Here is a 13345-nt window from a genome sequence, read left to right on the forward strand (position 1 = left end):
GTGTTTTTTTTAGGAAATTACAGCAGGTTTTGTGGTCCCTCTAATAGGTATATGGGAATCTAGAAGTTGGAGGAATGAGGCCACCAAATCTAACTCCCAATCAAAAGATCAAAGAAATCTAACATCCAAACTCCTCATCACCCTTGTAGTTTGCCTCACCAATTATTATTTATATTAATACTTGACATAAACTTTGGATTATATTTAAGTAGGCTTCATTTGACTGAGGTCCTTATTATAGTATTTTTTTAGGGTTAAATGCAAATTACCACCATAAACTATGTGCACACCACACTTTAATAATTTGCAATCTAGCAAGCACGGACACGGCAAAAAGCTCAGCATGTCCGTGTCTGACATCGACAGGCGAGCCTACGTGTCCTTCCGGTGTCTGGTGGAAAAAATTATTATTATTATTTTAGACATGGTCAATACATGTATGGGCCGTGGTTGTGACATGGATATGAAAAAAATTTTGGAAAAAAAAGAAGGAAAAATTGGATTTTTGACATGGGCTGCATTGGTCTCAGCCCATTGCTTCTCTCTCTGTCTCTCTGTATTTGGTTGTTTTCATCCTCCATCTGCACTCTGGTGAAGCTCAGCAGTGCTGGTCTAGGCACACTGACATTCGTATCAGTTGATTGGCATTGGTGTAGGCCATTGATGCTCTTCTTGTTGCATTGGCACTCTCACCATTTGCTTTTGCTTTGGATTGTTCCAGTGCAATCAACTTCTAGATGAAGCTGTCCATTATATGCTATTTTTATTATGATTATTATGGTTTTTATTATTATTATTATTTTACTTACTGAGTGGCTGACTGAATTTAGCTGCGTATTTTTGTTTCTAAACTCTTTACATTGAAACTTAAAACAAAGTTGGATGACAATTTCGGGAGTAGTACACTTAAAACTTTTATAAGGTTAGTTACAACAATTTTTATCAGTAATTAACTTAAAATATATTTGAACATATAAAATATAAATAAAACTATAAGTAAATTAATTGTCATAATATATCCCCAGCATGTCGTGTCCTAAAATTTCAGAAAATGCTGTGTTGCCTTGTTCTATGTCATGTCCGTATCTGTGCATCATAGTTTGCAATCAAAACTCTACTTCGACCAATTACGACAATGAGGACCCTGCCAGCCTAGTCAGTGTTGAAGTTAACAGTACACATGACTTGCACTTGACCATTGATAACAAAAAGACAAAGTTGCCCTTCCAGTTTACAGTTGTAGCAATATACCAAAATGTCCTTAGAAATCTGATGAAGAATATAAGGACTGGCCCAAACACAACTCATGTTCATCAATAACCTCTTCCTCTCCATCTACACCAAAGAGCACATGACCTTCTGGGGCCACAAAGCCATGGTTCTCTTCTCTGTTTGGCTTGGAATGTGCTTGGCCATGTACACTTTGGCCATGGCCTTCATCTGTGTTATTGCCACGCTCGTCAAGCGGCTCTCATATGTTATAAATCTAGGGATGAACAACAATGTGGTAGGGCTAATGCATATGACAATGTATATGGTGTTTTGTGGGCTGGCTTACATAAGAGATGCAGTGATGACATTTGATGGTGTGTTCTTCTTATAGGGTTTATTTTATGCAGTGAACTTTTGCTTTTCATGATCTTTTTAGGTTTGTTTGTTTTTCCCCCCACTTTTCTTTCCATTTCACATACACATTTTTGAAAATGTGATGCTTATATACATCGTTTATGATTATTTTTTTTCTTTCCACGCTTCAGTTCCCCATGCAATGATTTTACTTTGTTATTTTAGTGTCACTTCTATTTGTCTTGTGATTTTTTAATTAACCTTATTTGTTGTTCTTTTTTTTCATTTCTAGAAATCTACGGGGTGGTAAGCAGCCAATCGCAAATGATGATGATGTTTTTGATGAGAAGTGGTGGAATCTATTTGACAGTTTGTGGGTTATTATAAGTGAGATGAATGGTAAGGGACCAAGCAAAATGGTACCTAAATTTTCATCAGCAGTGGGTCCGTCTTTTGGCCAAAGAGCACGTGGCTTAGTGGAATCACTGAACATTCCTGCTGCGGAAGTGGCTGCCGTTGTAGTATCAGGAGGCATAGGCAGTGCATTGGGTGGAAAACAAAACAAAAATGTTGATAAGGCTATGCTTTTACGAGGGGAGAGGTTCCCACGCATTATTTTTAGGCTTGTAATTCTATACCTTTGCAAATCTTCATTGGAAAGAGCATCACGGTGTGTCCAACAGGTCATTTCACTTTTGCCATGTCTTTTGGCTGCTGATGATGAGCAAAGCAAAAGCAGATTGCAACTTTTCATCTGGTACTATTTCTTTAGTCCTGGAAATGACGTCTGAACAAGGTCATAGATTTGGAATATTGTTTATCTAGGCTAGTTAATTATGGTAATTTAGTTATTACAAATGTTATTTCCCCCATCTGATGCACTATCCACTAGGAAGTGACTTCACTTAAAATTGTGGCCAGGGCTTTGCTTGCTGTTAGGTTGCAGTTTGGAATGTTAAATGAAGGTGCTCGTTTTCATGTTATATCACATTTAATTCGAGAAACCGTCAACTGTGGCAAATCATTGCTTGCTACTAGCATTGTGGGCAGAGATGACTCCACAGATTCGGGCAGCAATTCAAAAGAAACAGGATCAATTCACAACCTACTTCAAAAGGATCGAGTCCTTGCAGCAGTAAGTCTAAAATTTTATTAGTGTTGGTATACTTGTTAATTACTTTATGTTGTCATAGTGCCACAAACAAAGTTTTTGCTGAGTAGCCTGAGTTGTGTAATTGTTTGATGCCCCATTGATCTTAAATTCTGGCCATTTGCATCCAAGATTGAAGCGGTTCTACGAATACTAAGAGCTGTTGTGTCCTAGCCACTTATACATCCAAGTCACATAGAAGGCAATGAAAAGAGAGATAAAATAACCGCCTTTAACATTTAATTATGAGGACAAATTTTTGTCATGGTTAAAATGAAAAAATACCCCCTGAACTTTTGGTAAAAAGCAACTGAACTCCTGATCTTCTAATTTTAAATTTGAAGCCCCTGAACTTGGAGAAATGCCCAAATTGATTTTTGCACTCCCCCCTTCCCCTAGGATGCCCGGCTACCTCAGATTAGCCAGATATTTTGTTCCTTTCATCTTTTTTGATTAGATCTGGGGGGATATTGCAGTTTCTTCATTGAATCCAAGCTTTTTCAATTAGTTATAGAGGAAAGGGGACGTTATTTCTTGCTACAGATTTTCGAGCGTGGCAAATACTCTATGAGGTCAGTTTTCATGGGGAAGAATGCAGCACAATGGCTGACAAAGAGTATTGAGCACATTGTCGTTGGGGTTAATTCCAAACAGTTTTTTACATTTAGGGACGGTGATATTGCTTATACTCTCCAAAGGAGTGCCAATTCTTTTGGGCAGTTCTTATTATTGACTGAACTCAAAGCTGGTGGCTCTAGGAGGTCGGTCATTATCCCTGAGGGCATAGCAAAATGGTTGGAGGATGTTCGGGATTGAATTAAGAAACATGATGTATCCTTCACAATATGCAGTGGGTGGCTCAAGCCAATTGAAATTGGTTGCTCCACTGCACAGGCAAAATTTGGAGATTCAGAACTCTAGAACTTTTGCTGAAATGGTGCAAGGCTATCACGTAAAAGTAGAGGATAGAAGGCATCTGATGCAATCATGTGTCACAGATAAGGGGAAGACACAGATAGGAGAGGAGAAGATGGTGGTGCCGGATCCTGAACATGCAAAGAAGGTGGTGAGCGGTAGACCGGTGGTCAATTCTTGCCCGTTAGCTGCTGGTGGAGGGGCTGTGAAACCTTGGAGCATTAATGGGGATATTAATTTGGGAGAGAAAATACCGGTAGGAAATAAACTGAGATTTCCGATACGGTTAAATTCAAATTCAAAATAAGTTGTTTATGGTATTGGGAGTGATTTAAGGACTGCATGCCGGACAGGGTAAGGGTTGACTGTGGAGATAGATGAGAAAGGAAAGAGGAGGGTATTATGGGATTATAACAAAGGTGGACCAAAGTGCTTTAAGTGGGTTCCACGGGAAACAAGTAAAAAAAAAACCAACTGTGGGCTTAAGTTTGAAACCCAAGTTGGCCCAACCTGGTTTGGGATCTACTCAGCTGACCGTAGCAAACTTCTCAAGCCCAAGCTCTCATGAAATGGGCGAGCCCTCTGCCAAGACCAGTCCGACACCCTTGGCCCACTCAGCGACAACGGTAGAAGCTTTCTTTTTGGTTGGTGGAATTGGTTGGGAAAGCATTCATCTCACATTTGGAATTTAGTTCTATTGTGTTTGATGTGGCGTATTTGGAGGGAACACAATCGGCGGGCGTTTGAGGATTTGGATATATCCAATGACCAACTGCTTGCTCTCTTTTCTAGTTCCCTTTTTGATTGGGCTAGGGCTTGGGGACTCACATTTAGTGATTCTCTTCCTTTATTCCTTAGCTCTCTTCCTCTTTGTAATTAGTGTTTTTTTTTTTTTTTTAAATGTTTTTGCTTTTCCATCTTTTTTTGTACTTTTGATATGCTGGTGCTGCTATGCATTTAGCAGTTTTTTGAATATACATCTTTCTTACCTATCAAAAGAAAAAAAAGAAGTTTCATTTGCATTTAAAAAATGTTCATTTTAGAATATGTTTTAATAAAAATTCTGTTTAAATTAAAATAAAATAAAATATTTTTTTTTATGGAAGAAATGCCCAAAATTTTAAAATAAGAATACACCTTTTCTCAATGGAAGGAGACTGAAGTCTAGACAGAAGGATCAATTTGGGGATTTCTCATGTTCTAGGGTTTCTAATTTCAAATTAGAAGATCATGGGATCAGTTTGATTTTGAATTTCGATCCAAAGTTTAGGGGTGTTTTTGTGTTTTACCCTTTTATTATTGCATCCATGCATTGTATGTATCAAATAAGTGCAAATTGGTAAGTTCCTCAGATCTTTTTCCCATTGTTCTAGCTAACCCAACACTGTTAGCCATACTTAAAAAAAAAATTAACACTCTTAACCATACTTGCATTGTCCATAATTTTTTTTTAGGTATAATAATGTGAAAATAAACCAGTTCAACATTTCACATGCTTGATATGCCACTTACCCTCATTCTTTACATGAAAAATGATTATTTCCTAAGCACTGTTGGTTAGCTAATCACTCCTCTTTTCCCCCTCACTACTAAGTTGGTTAGCGTTTAATTGTCTAAGTTCATTCTTCAGGTTGCTGATGAGGCAAAATATATGAAGACATTAAAAACTGACCGTAGCAAGCAGTTGCATGATTTCAACACTAGGATGGATGAAACTTTCTCTTCAGAATTGAATAACAAGAAAGCTTTTGAAGATGAGATACAAAGTAGCTTGACTTCCATTCTTGCTTCTGATGAAAGCAGAAGAGCTGCATTCCAGCTTACTTATGAGGAGGAGCAGCAAAATGTTGCTGTATGTGTGCAGCTTCAGCTTCCAGTGTCATTGAAATACTTTATTATCTTTTTTTTTTTTTTTTTTTCTTCTTTTCTTTGGGGAGGGGTTTGTTTCCTCAATGCTCCCTTTTCTCTTAGAAATTATCTTTACTGTTTCATCAGTATGCTTATAAATAAAAAGTGTTACTTTGACAGGAAAAATGGATACACATGTTTCGTGCTTTGATTGATGAGAGAGGTCCATGGTCTGCTAATCCTTTTCCCAATAATGCTGTCACACATTGGAAGCTTGACAAGACAGAAGATATATGGCGACGCAGAGCTAAACTAAGACAGAATTATCGTTTTGATGAAAAGCTGTGTCATCCTCCCTCCACTGCCCCTAGCGATGAGGCAACTCTTCCTGCTAATGAAAACAAATCTGGTTTTGTGGGGCTAATTCCTGAGCAAATGAAGCGCTTTTTGCTGAAAGGGGTACGGAGGATAACAGATGAAGGGAGCTCAGAATCCAATGATTATGATGCTGAACAAAGTGGACATAAGGCCTCCATCCCTAAGGATCCTTCAGATACTCAGGGCTCAGAGATAAAAGACAGTAGTGACCTGAAGGATGTTTTGCAAGACATAAAAGATTCTTCTTCCTCTTCACCAGAGACAGAAGCTAGTGAGGTATGTGTGACTATATGCAAGAACTTAGAAGGGAAATAGCTGCATTGCTTATGTCTTGTTGCCTTTTCAGGTTCTTTTATCGGTTTCATGCGTACTTGTTACCACAAAGAGAAAATTAGCTGGCCATTTGGCAGTCATGAAAGATGTCTTGCATTTCTTTGGTGAATTTTCGGTTGACGGTACTGGAGGATCATCAGTTTTTAAGGACTTCCATGCTTCAAGCAATTCTGATTTCACCAAGTCTGATCAAAAGCAGAAGTTTCTAAAGTGGCCTAATTTTGATTTGTTACCTGAGAAGGGGATCACAACTGATAATTCTGATCCAATAAATGAAAATGTGCATCAGAAACAATTAAAAAATGTTAAGCGCCATAGGAGGTGGAACCTAGGCAAGGTCGGGAATAACTGTCAATATCTTTCTGCTCTTTACCTTCATTTCTCACACATATCTGATTTCCTTCAGTATTCTTTTTCTTTTTGGTGGCTGTTTGTAGATAAAAGCTGTCCACTGGACTCGCCATTTGCTTAGATACACCGCAATAGAGATTTTCTTCAGTGATTCGGTTGCCCCTGTATTTTTAAATTTTGCATCACAGAAGGATGCAAAAGATGTTGGAACCTTGATAGTTACTACCAGAAATGAGTATCTGTTTCCGAAAGCAAGTAATAGGGACAAGGGTGGAGCTATTTCGTTTGTAGACAGACGGATAGCCCTGGAGATGGCAGAAACTGCGAGAGAGAGGTGGAGAAGAAGGGAGATAACAAACTTTGAGTATCTAATGATTCTAAATACACTTGCAGGAAGATCTTATAATGATTTAACACAGTATCCTGTCTTTCCTTGGATCTTGGCTGATTACTCCTCTGAGGTTCTTGACTTCAACAAGTCATCCACCTTTAGGGATCTCTCAAAACCCGTTGGAGCACTAGATTTGAAAAGATTTGAGGTTAGTTTATACTCCCTCCGTCCCAGTTTGTTTGTTCTCTATTCCATTTTGGGATGTCCCAAAATATTATCCTGTTTCTAAAAATAAAATTAATTAATTTACTAATGTTCCTATTATACCCCTACTTTATTTTCAAAACTATTTGAAAACAAAACTAACAAATATTTAAAAACTCAATCTAATTGGAGCACCTTTTTAGTTGCCTCATTAAGAATAACTCTTTTAAAAAAAAGTTGTAAATTTATTTAAGGGTAGCTTTGTAAACTTATGCATTTTTATTAGGCAGACAAGACAATAAATGATGTTCCCTTAAAAAGTTTGACTTTTCAAACAAGACAAACAAATTGGGATGGAGGGAGTATTATCTTTCGTTAATTAGAAAACATAATGAATGCAGATCTCTCTATGATAAGTATTTTAACAACTGTCTCAATGGTATACTTTACCTGCGCAGGTGTTTGAAGATAGATACCGTAATTTCAGTGATCCTGATATACCCAGGTAATCTGCAACCCAACTTGCATGCATTGGTCCTCTCACAGAGATGCTCCCTCCCTCTCTCTCTGGGTAACATGTTATTTTTCATTTTGGCAGTTTCTACTATGGGTCTCACTACGCAAGTATGGGGATTGTGCTTTATTACCTTCTTCGATTAGAACCGTTTACATCTCTTCACCGTAATCTGCAGGTACTAATTGTTGACATCACAAATTAGCATCTTATACTGTGGAATAATTTGCATAATGTATGCAAGTGAAGTGCAAGACAAATACATGCTGCATAATCTCTTTAGATGCTATTTGCTTTTATTTTTTGGGTTATCCGTTGTATGCTTCCGGTGTACTAGGGTTGCACCCTTTTTTGTGCTTTTTTAATGACTATATATATTTTGGTGAATATTTTGGTTACTTTTTCATGAAAAATTAATTACAAAATTATTTATTAAAATTAAAAAAAAGGTGGCAACTTTTTTAGAAGTCAATTTAAAGAAAGCTTTTTAATTATTAAATTTCTTTGTATCTTGAGGTTCTCCTTGCCTTTTCCATGAGAAAAGCAACTAGGATGTGAGATTCCAACTTGGTTTTAATGATTGGGAGGTGGAGTTGGTGGGGGCTTTACTACACCAGTTGGAGTCTTACATTCCTCAAAATGAAGATGGGGATTTGGTAAGGTGGAAGTTGAAGAAAAATGGTGACTTTGGCATCAGCTCCTTTTATAGAGCTTTGAGAGGATCATCTTTTGCTTCTTTCCCTTGAGGAAGCATTTTGGGGGTGACAATTCCATGTCAGGTTTCCTTTTTTTTTTTGGACAGTGGCATGGGGAAAGACTTTTACAAGTGATAATTTGAGGAAGTGATAATTTGATGAAAAGGGGTTTCACAATAGTTGATTGGTGTTGCATGTGCCGGTCTAGTGGAGAGGATGTTGATTGACTATTGATCCATTGTAAGGGGGCTTATCGGTTATGAAGTTTTGCTTTTAGATCTTTTGGAGTCTCTTGGGTTTTGCCTAAGAGGGTAATTGATTTGTGGGGGGAGTGGAGGAGTTGGTTGGGGAAGCATTTGTTGGATATCTGGAACTTGGTATCACATTGTGTGATGTGTATCATTTGGAGGGAACACAATAGTCGCCTATTTGAGGAGTTGGAGAAATCAGGGGAGCAACTATTAACATTGTTTGCTGGAACCTTATTTGATTGGTCTTGTGCTTGGGGACTCACTTCTAGTGATTCCCTTCCTTTATTCGTAGACTCTCTTTTCTCGTGTACATAATTTCTTTTGTTCTGTTCTTTGTTGTTTGTACATGTTTTTTTTAGGCTACTTCATCTTCTTTGATTGAAGCAGTCTTCACATTTAGTAAAGATTTCTTGCTTATCAAAAAAAAAAGAAAAAAAAGCAACTGCTCTACTTAAGTTTTTCTCGGTAATGCCAGTCATTTAACCCCTTAGGATGGGCACATTCTATCATGCTGAGGTTTTGTTTAAAAATTACAGTTTTTTGTTTATCATTTTTTCCTCATTTTATTGGCCCCGCTTTAATTTATTCTAGAGGGAAAGGCCTATTGCACTTGAAAATGTTATTAAATATGCATTGTGCCAAATGAGTCTGCCATATAAGGTAATGGCTTGAAACTTCAAAGTGAGAACATTATGAATACTTATATATCAAATTCCAAATATCAGTTTCTTCCAAAAGAATTTTAAAACATGTGCGCCTCACGATGTATGAGATAGATCTTTTATAATGTTTGGGTGGTCCTGATCCATAGGCAGAAGTGATATGAATTCTGTTGTACATTTTATTGACTCCCTTTCCCTTCAAATGTAATTATTGGATTGTGTATTTTTCTAGGAGTGTTTTGTGTGCACTCCCTGAGTACATCCTTCTTTTTAATAATACTTTATATCCAAAAAAACAAAAGTGTGCATCTCATAATTCACAATATGGCACAATGCATAGTACATACTAGAAAAATAAGCACACAATATGATATGTGATTTGAAAATTGTGAAAGGCATGATTGGCAGTCATTCATATCTACCAATGTCCTGTTTAATTAAGAGAGTAATTGAAATCTGGCAGCTCATGGTCGGAATGCTAAAATTATTTATTGGTTATGGTCAGGGTGGCAAATTTGACCATGCAGATCGACTCTTTCAAAGTGTTGAGGGCACATATCGGAACTGTCTATCCAATACGAGTGATGTGAAGGAGTTGATTCCTGAGTTCTTTTACATGCCTGAGTTTCTTGTCAATTCAAACTCTTATCATTTAGGAGTGAAACAAGATGGCGAACCCATAGGTGATGTTTGTCTCCCTCCCTGGGCCAAGGTATGTGGGTTCCCCTAAGCACTTCAGGCTGCAACAATGCCTATAGTCTGATTGCTAACATAGTCCACAACTTTTGATTATTTAAAATCTTTTTTTTTTGGAAATTACTCTCTTTCCTAGATGATAATGTGTAATACTTCGACTGTCTTTTAGGCACCACTTGTTGTTTTAGGAAGCCTAGTGACAAGCTGCAAGCTTAGTATATCTCCCTAGACATTAGAAAAGGACTTCTGTGGCCTTAAACTTATTGTAGGTAGATGTATTGTGGTATTTAAAGGATAAATACATTGTTCATAATTATTTTGCTAAAAAATTGTCAAATTTTAGGTTATTGAAACAAGTCCTAGGATGTGATTCTTATTCACCTTTAGAACAAACGAAGGCGCCCCTGAAGAAAAAGGGGAAAAAAAAAATTATCAGAATAATAAGAACTTTCAAATCATGGAAATATAGCATGAACTCTAATCTCAAAATGACTTAAAGGTGAACAATAAAGAAATTCTAAGAAAGTGAGAATGGGTTTGCATCATCGGATACAAGCCCTTTAAAAAAAATTAAATAAAGAAAGTGATGCCACATCTTGTTTTAATTTTATTTTTATTTTATAGATAATTCAATAGTTGAAAACAATGGAGGATGGAGTTTTGAACGCTAGATATCTCACCGTGAGGTGCCAGTTAAGCTCAAGACTCTTGTAAGTGATGTCACATCTATAGTATGGGTAGAAGGAAATATAAACTTTGGATGGTTTGGACTAAGGCAATCACCTCTAGACCAAGCAAGAAGCTTTCTGATGCAAATATAGGGGTCTGCAAAGGACAATGTCTAACAGACTATGTAGCATAAGATTCTTCTTCTACACAGCTGTATCCATATTTTTCTTTGATGAGTAAGAAAAAGTATATTAAAAAAACTACTAGATGCAAAATTGCACCAGCAGAACAGAAGTACAAAAAAGATGAAAAAGCAAAAACATAAAAAGGCATTAAATACAAAGAAGAAGAGAGCTAAGGAATAAAGGAATAGAGTCACTAGATGTGAGTCCCCAAGCCCTAGCCCAATAAAAAAGGGAACCAGAAAAGAAAGCAAGCAGTTGGTCCTCAAACGTCCGCCGATTGCGTTCCCTCCAAATACACCGCATCAAACACAGTGGAACTAGGTTCCAAATGTAAGATGAATGCTTCCCCAACCAATTCCACCAACTAAATAGAAAGTCTTGCACCGTAAATGAGCGAACCCATGAAATCCCCAAAATCCTAAAGACAAAACACCACAACTGATAAGCCTTCTCACAATGTAACAATAAATGATTCACTGTCTCACCACAGCAACGACACATAATGCACCAGTCAACGAAATCAAAGCCCCTAAGTCTCAAGATATCTCCCGTGAGGATTCTATCCCATGCGGCTGTCCAAATAAAGAAAGAGACACGCCAGGGTGCCTTAACCTTCCAAATACCTTTCCAAGGAAAAGCAACGGAAGAAGAGCTATGTAACTTATGATAAAATGAGCGGATAGTAAAATTCCCATTTTCTGTCAACCTCCATTTCAAATGATCACCATCAGTCACGGAAGGTAAATTGGACGCCAAGAAACGAAAGAAATTGTCCACCACATCTGCCTCCCAATCATTAGGACCTTGAATGAAACGAACATCCCAAGTTCTCCTATCCCCTGCTCCTTGACAAATCAGAGATGATTCAACGGATGCCTCTCTGTTTGCAGCAAAATTTTACGAGACTGGAAAAGCCAAATGGAGAGGAAGATCTCCACACCACCTGTATGTCCATAATTTCATTCTATCCCCCACCCCAACCTTATACTAGACATTTTTGTTAAAAACTTCCCAACCTATCCGAATACTTCTCCACAAACCACACCCATGAACATCCCTTCCCAACTTAGAGGTCCACCCCCCCCCCCCCCTCCCATTCCCAAATTTCAAAGCTACCACCCTCCTCCAAAGTCTATTCTCCTCGATCCCAAAACGCCAAAGCCACTTTCCTAGTAAGGCTTTATTGAAAGTGGTCAATCTACTAATACCCAAACCACCTTTAGCAATAGGCAAATACACCTTATTCCAGCCCAATAAATGTGTCTTAGAGTCACCCCACAGGAAGTCCCTTTGTAGTTTCTTAATTTTGTTTGCCACATGTGTAGGAATGGTGAACAAAGATAAAAAATAGGTGGGAAGACTAGATAACGTACTTTTTAGCAGAGTCAACCTACTACCTTTTGACAAATACAACTTCTTCCACCCCGCTAATTTCCATTCAAATTTCTCCAAAATAACTTTCCAAATAGAAGGGGACTTATGGGACACCCCCAACGGCATACCAAGATACATCATATTGATACCGATTATTAGATACTCCCCAATTTATATCCAGTGCTTGATAAATTTACCCAACTTGAGGTAACAAGTTTTGCCTTCAGCCATCTATCCAATAATTGTTGGGGTACTTCTATGCAGATATCTAACACACCTTAAACACTAGGATATGACTTTTCTTGAGCTTTAAAAAGAAATTGTAAAAGACAAAGCATTATGGCATATGTTTTGACTTTTGCTAGGGATGTTTGTTTGTTACTATCACTGATAAACTACCACTTGTCTCAAAGTTTTAAGTTGATATGAAAGGGTAAATTCAATCACTTAATTATTATTTCTAACACTCCCCCTCACATGTGGCCCTAGTTCAATAAGTAGGGCACAACACTTGGAAATTTTCTATTTTTTAAATGGGAGATAGAGTGGAGACAAAGTCCAAACTCAAGACCATGTGCTCTAATACCATGATAAACTATCATTTGTCCCAAAAGTTTAAGCTAATATGAAAGGGTAATTTAATCATTTAACAATTATTTTCTAACAATCCTGACTATGGAATTAAAAGAAAGTTCGGTTCCTAAAATTTGAATCAAGTTCTATTTCTAGTTTGTAAAATTTAAAAAGTTCTTTTTTAGTCCTCAAAAAATTGTGAACGTATCAAGTAAGTCCTTCCTTGGTCTTGCCATTATAATTCTTGCTTACATGGCATAATTCAACAAAGCCACATGGTGCTCCATTATAGCAAACAAGGCTACAGAAGGACTAACTTGGTATGTCTACAATTGTTTTAGGACTACAAAAGAAGCTTTCAAATTTAGAGGGAGTGAAATAGAACCTGACACAAATTTAGTGATCAATCATATATTTTACCTTTACAAAATTGTTAACTCTGCTCGACACATATTAGACAACTTCAAAATTATGTCTATCATAATTGTCTCTTCTGAGATTTATTATTATATTCTTCCTTCTCCACTCCCATCCCCCCTTTAACTTGCAAGTCAGAGTGTCTTCATAAGCTGGGTTTCAAATTTAGAACAATTTTCCTGTGATACTTAAGTAATAATGAGTTTCTGTGTTATGTACATCGGATGTGCTAT

The 13345-nt window shown here is 37.3% G+C and overlaps 1 protein-coding gene across 2 annotated transcripts in view; it reads left to right on the top strand.

The window, feature by feature from the left end:
* Positions 1-13345, top strand: part of LOC142618208 (BEACH domain-containing protein B) — a 55954-nt gene that overhangs the window by 37034 nt on the left and 5575 nt on the right. For both annotated transcript variants that reach the window (XM_075791114.1, XM_075791115.1), the window contains 9 exons: positions 1859-2323; positions 2488-2701; positions 5262-5483; positions 5660-6133; positions 6204-6527; positions 6628-7080; positions 7535-7581; positions 7675-7768; positions 9704-9910. In XM_075791114.1, the coding sequence (XP_075647229.1) occupies positions 1859-2323; positions 2488-2701; positions 5262-5483; positions 5660-6133; positions 6204-6527; positions 6628-7080; positions 7535-7581; positions 7675-7768; positions 9704-9910 (2500 nt within the window). The remainder of the gene's footprint in view (positions 1-1858; positions 2324-2487; positions 2702-5261; positions 5484-5659; positions 6134-6203; positions 6528-6627; positions 7081-7534; positions 7582-7674; positions 7769-9703; positions 9911-13345) is intronic.

The sequence above is a fragment of the Castanea sativa genome, chromosome 12, assembly GCF_040712315.1.
Source record: "Castanea sativa cultivar Marrone di Chiusa Pesio chromosome 12, ASM4071231v1".
In the NCBI taxonomy this organism is placed as follows: domain Eukaryota; kingdom Viridiplantae; phylum Streptophyta; class Magnoliopsida; order Fagales; family Fagaceae; genus Castanea; species Castanea sativa.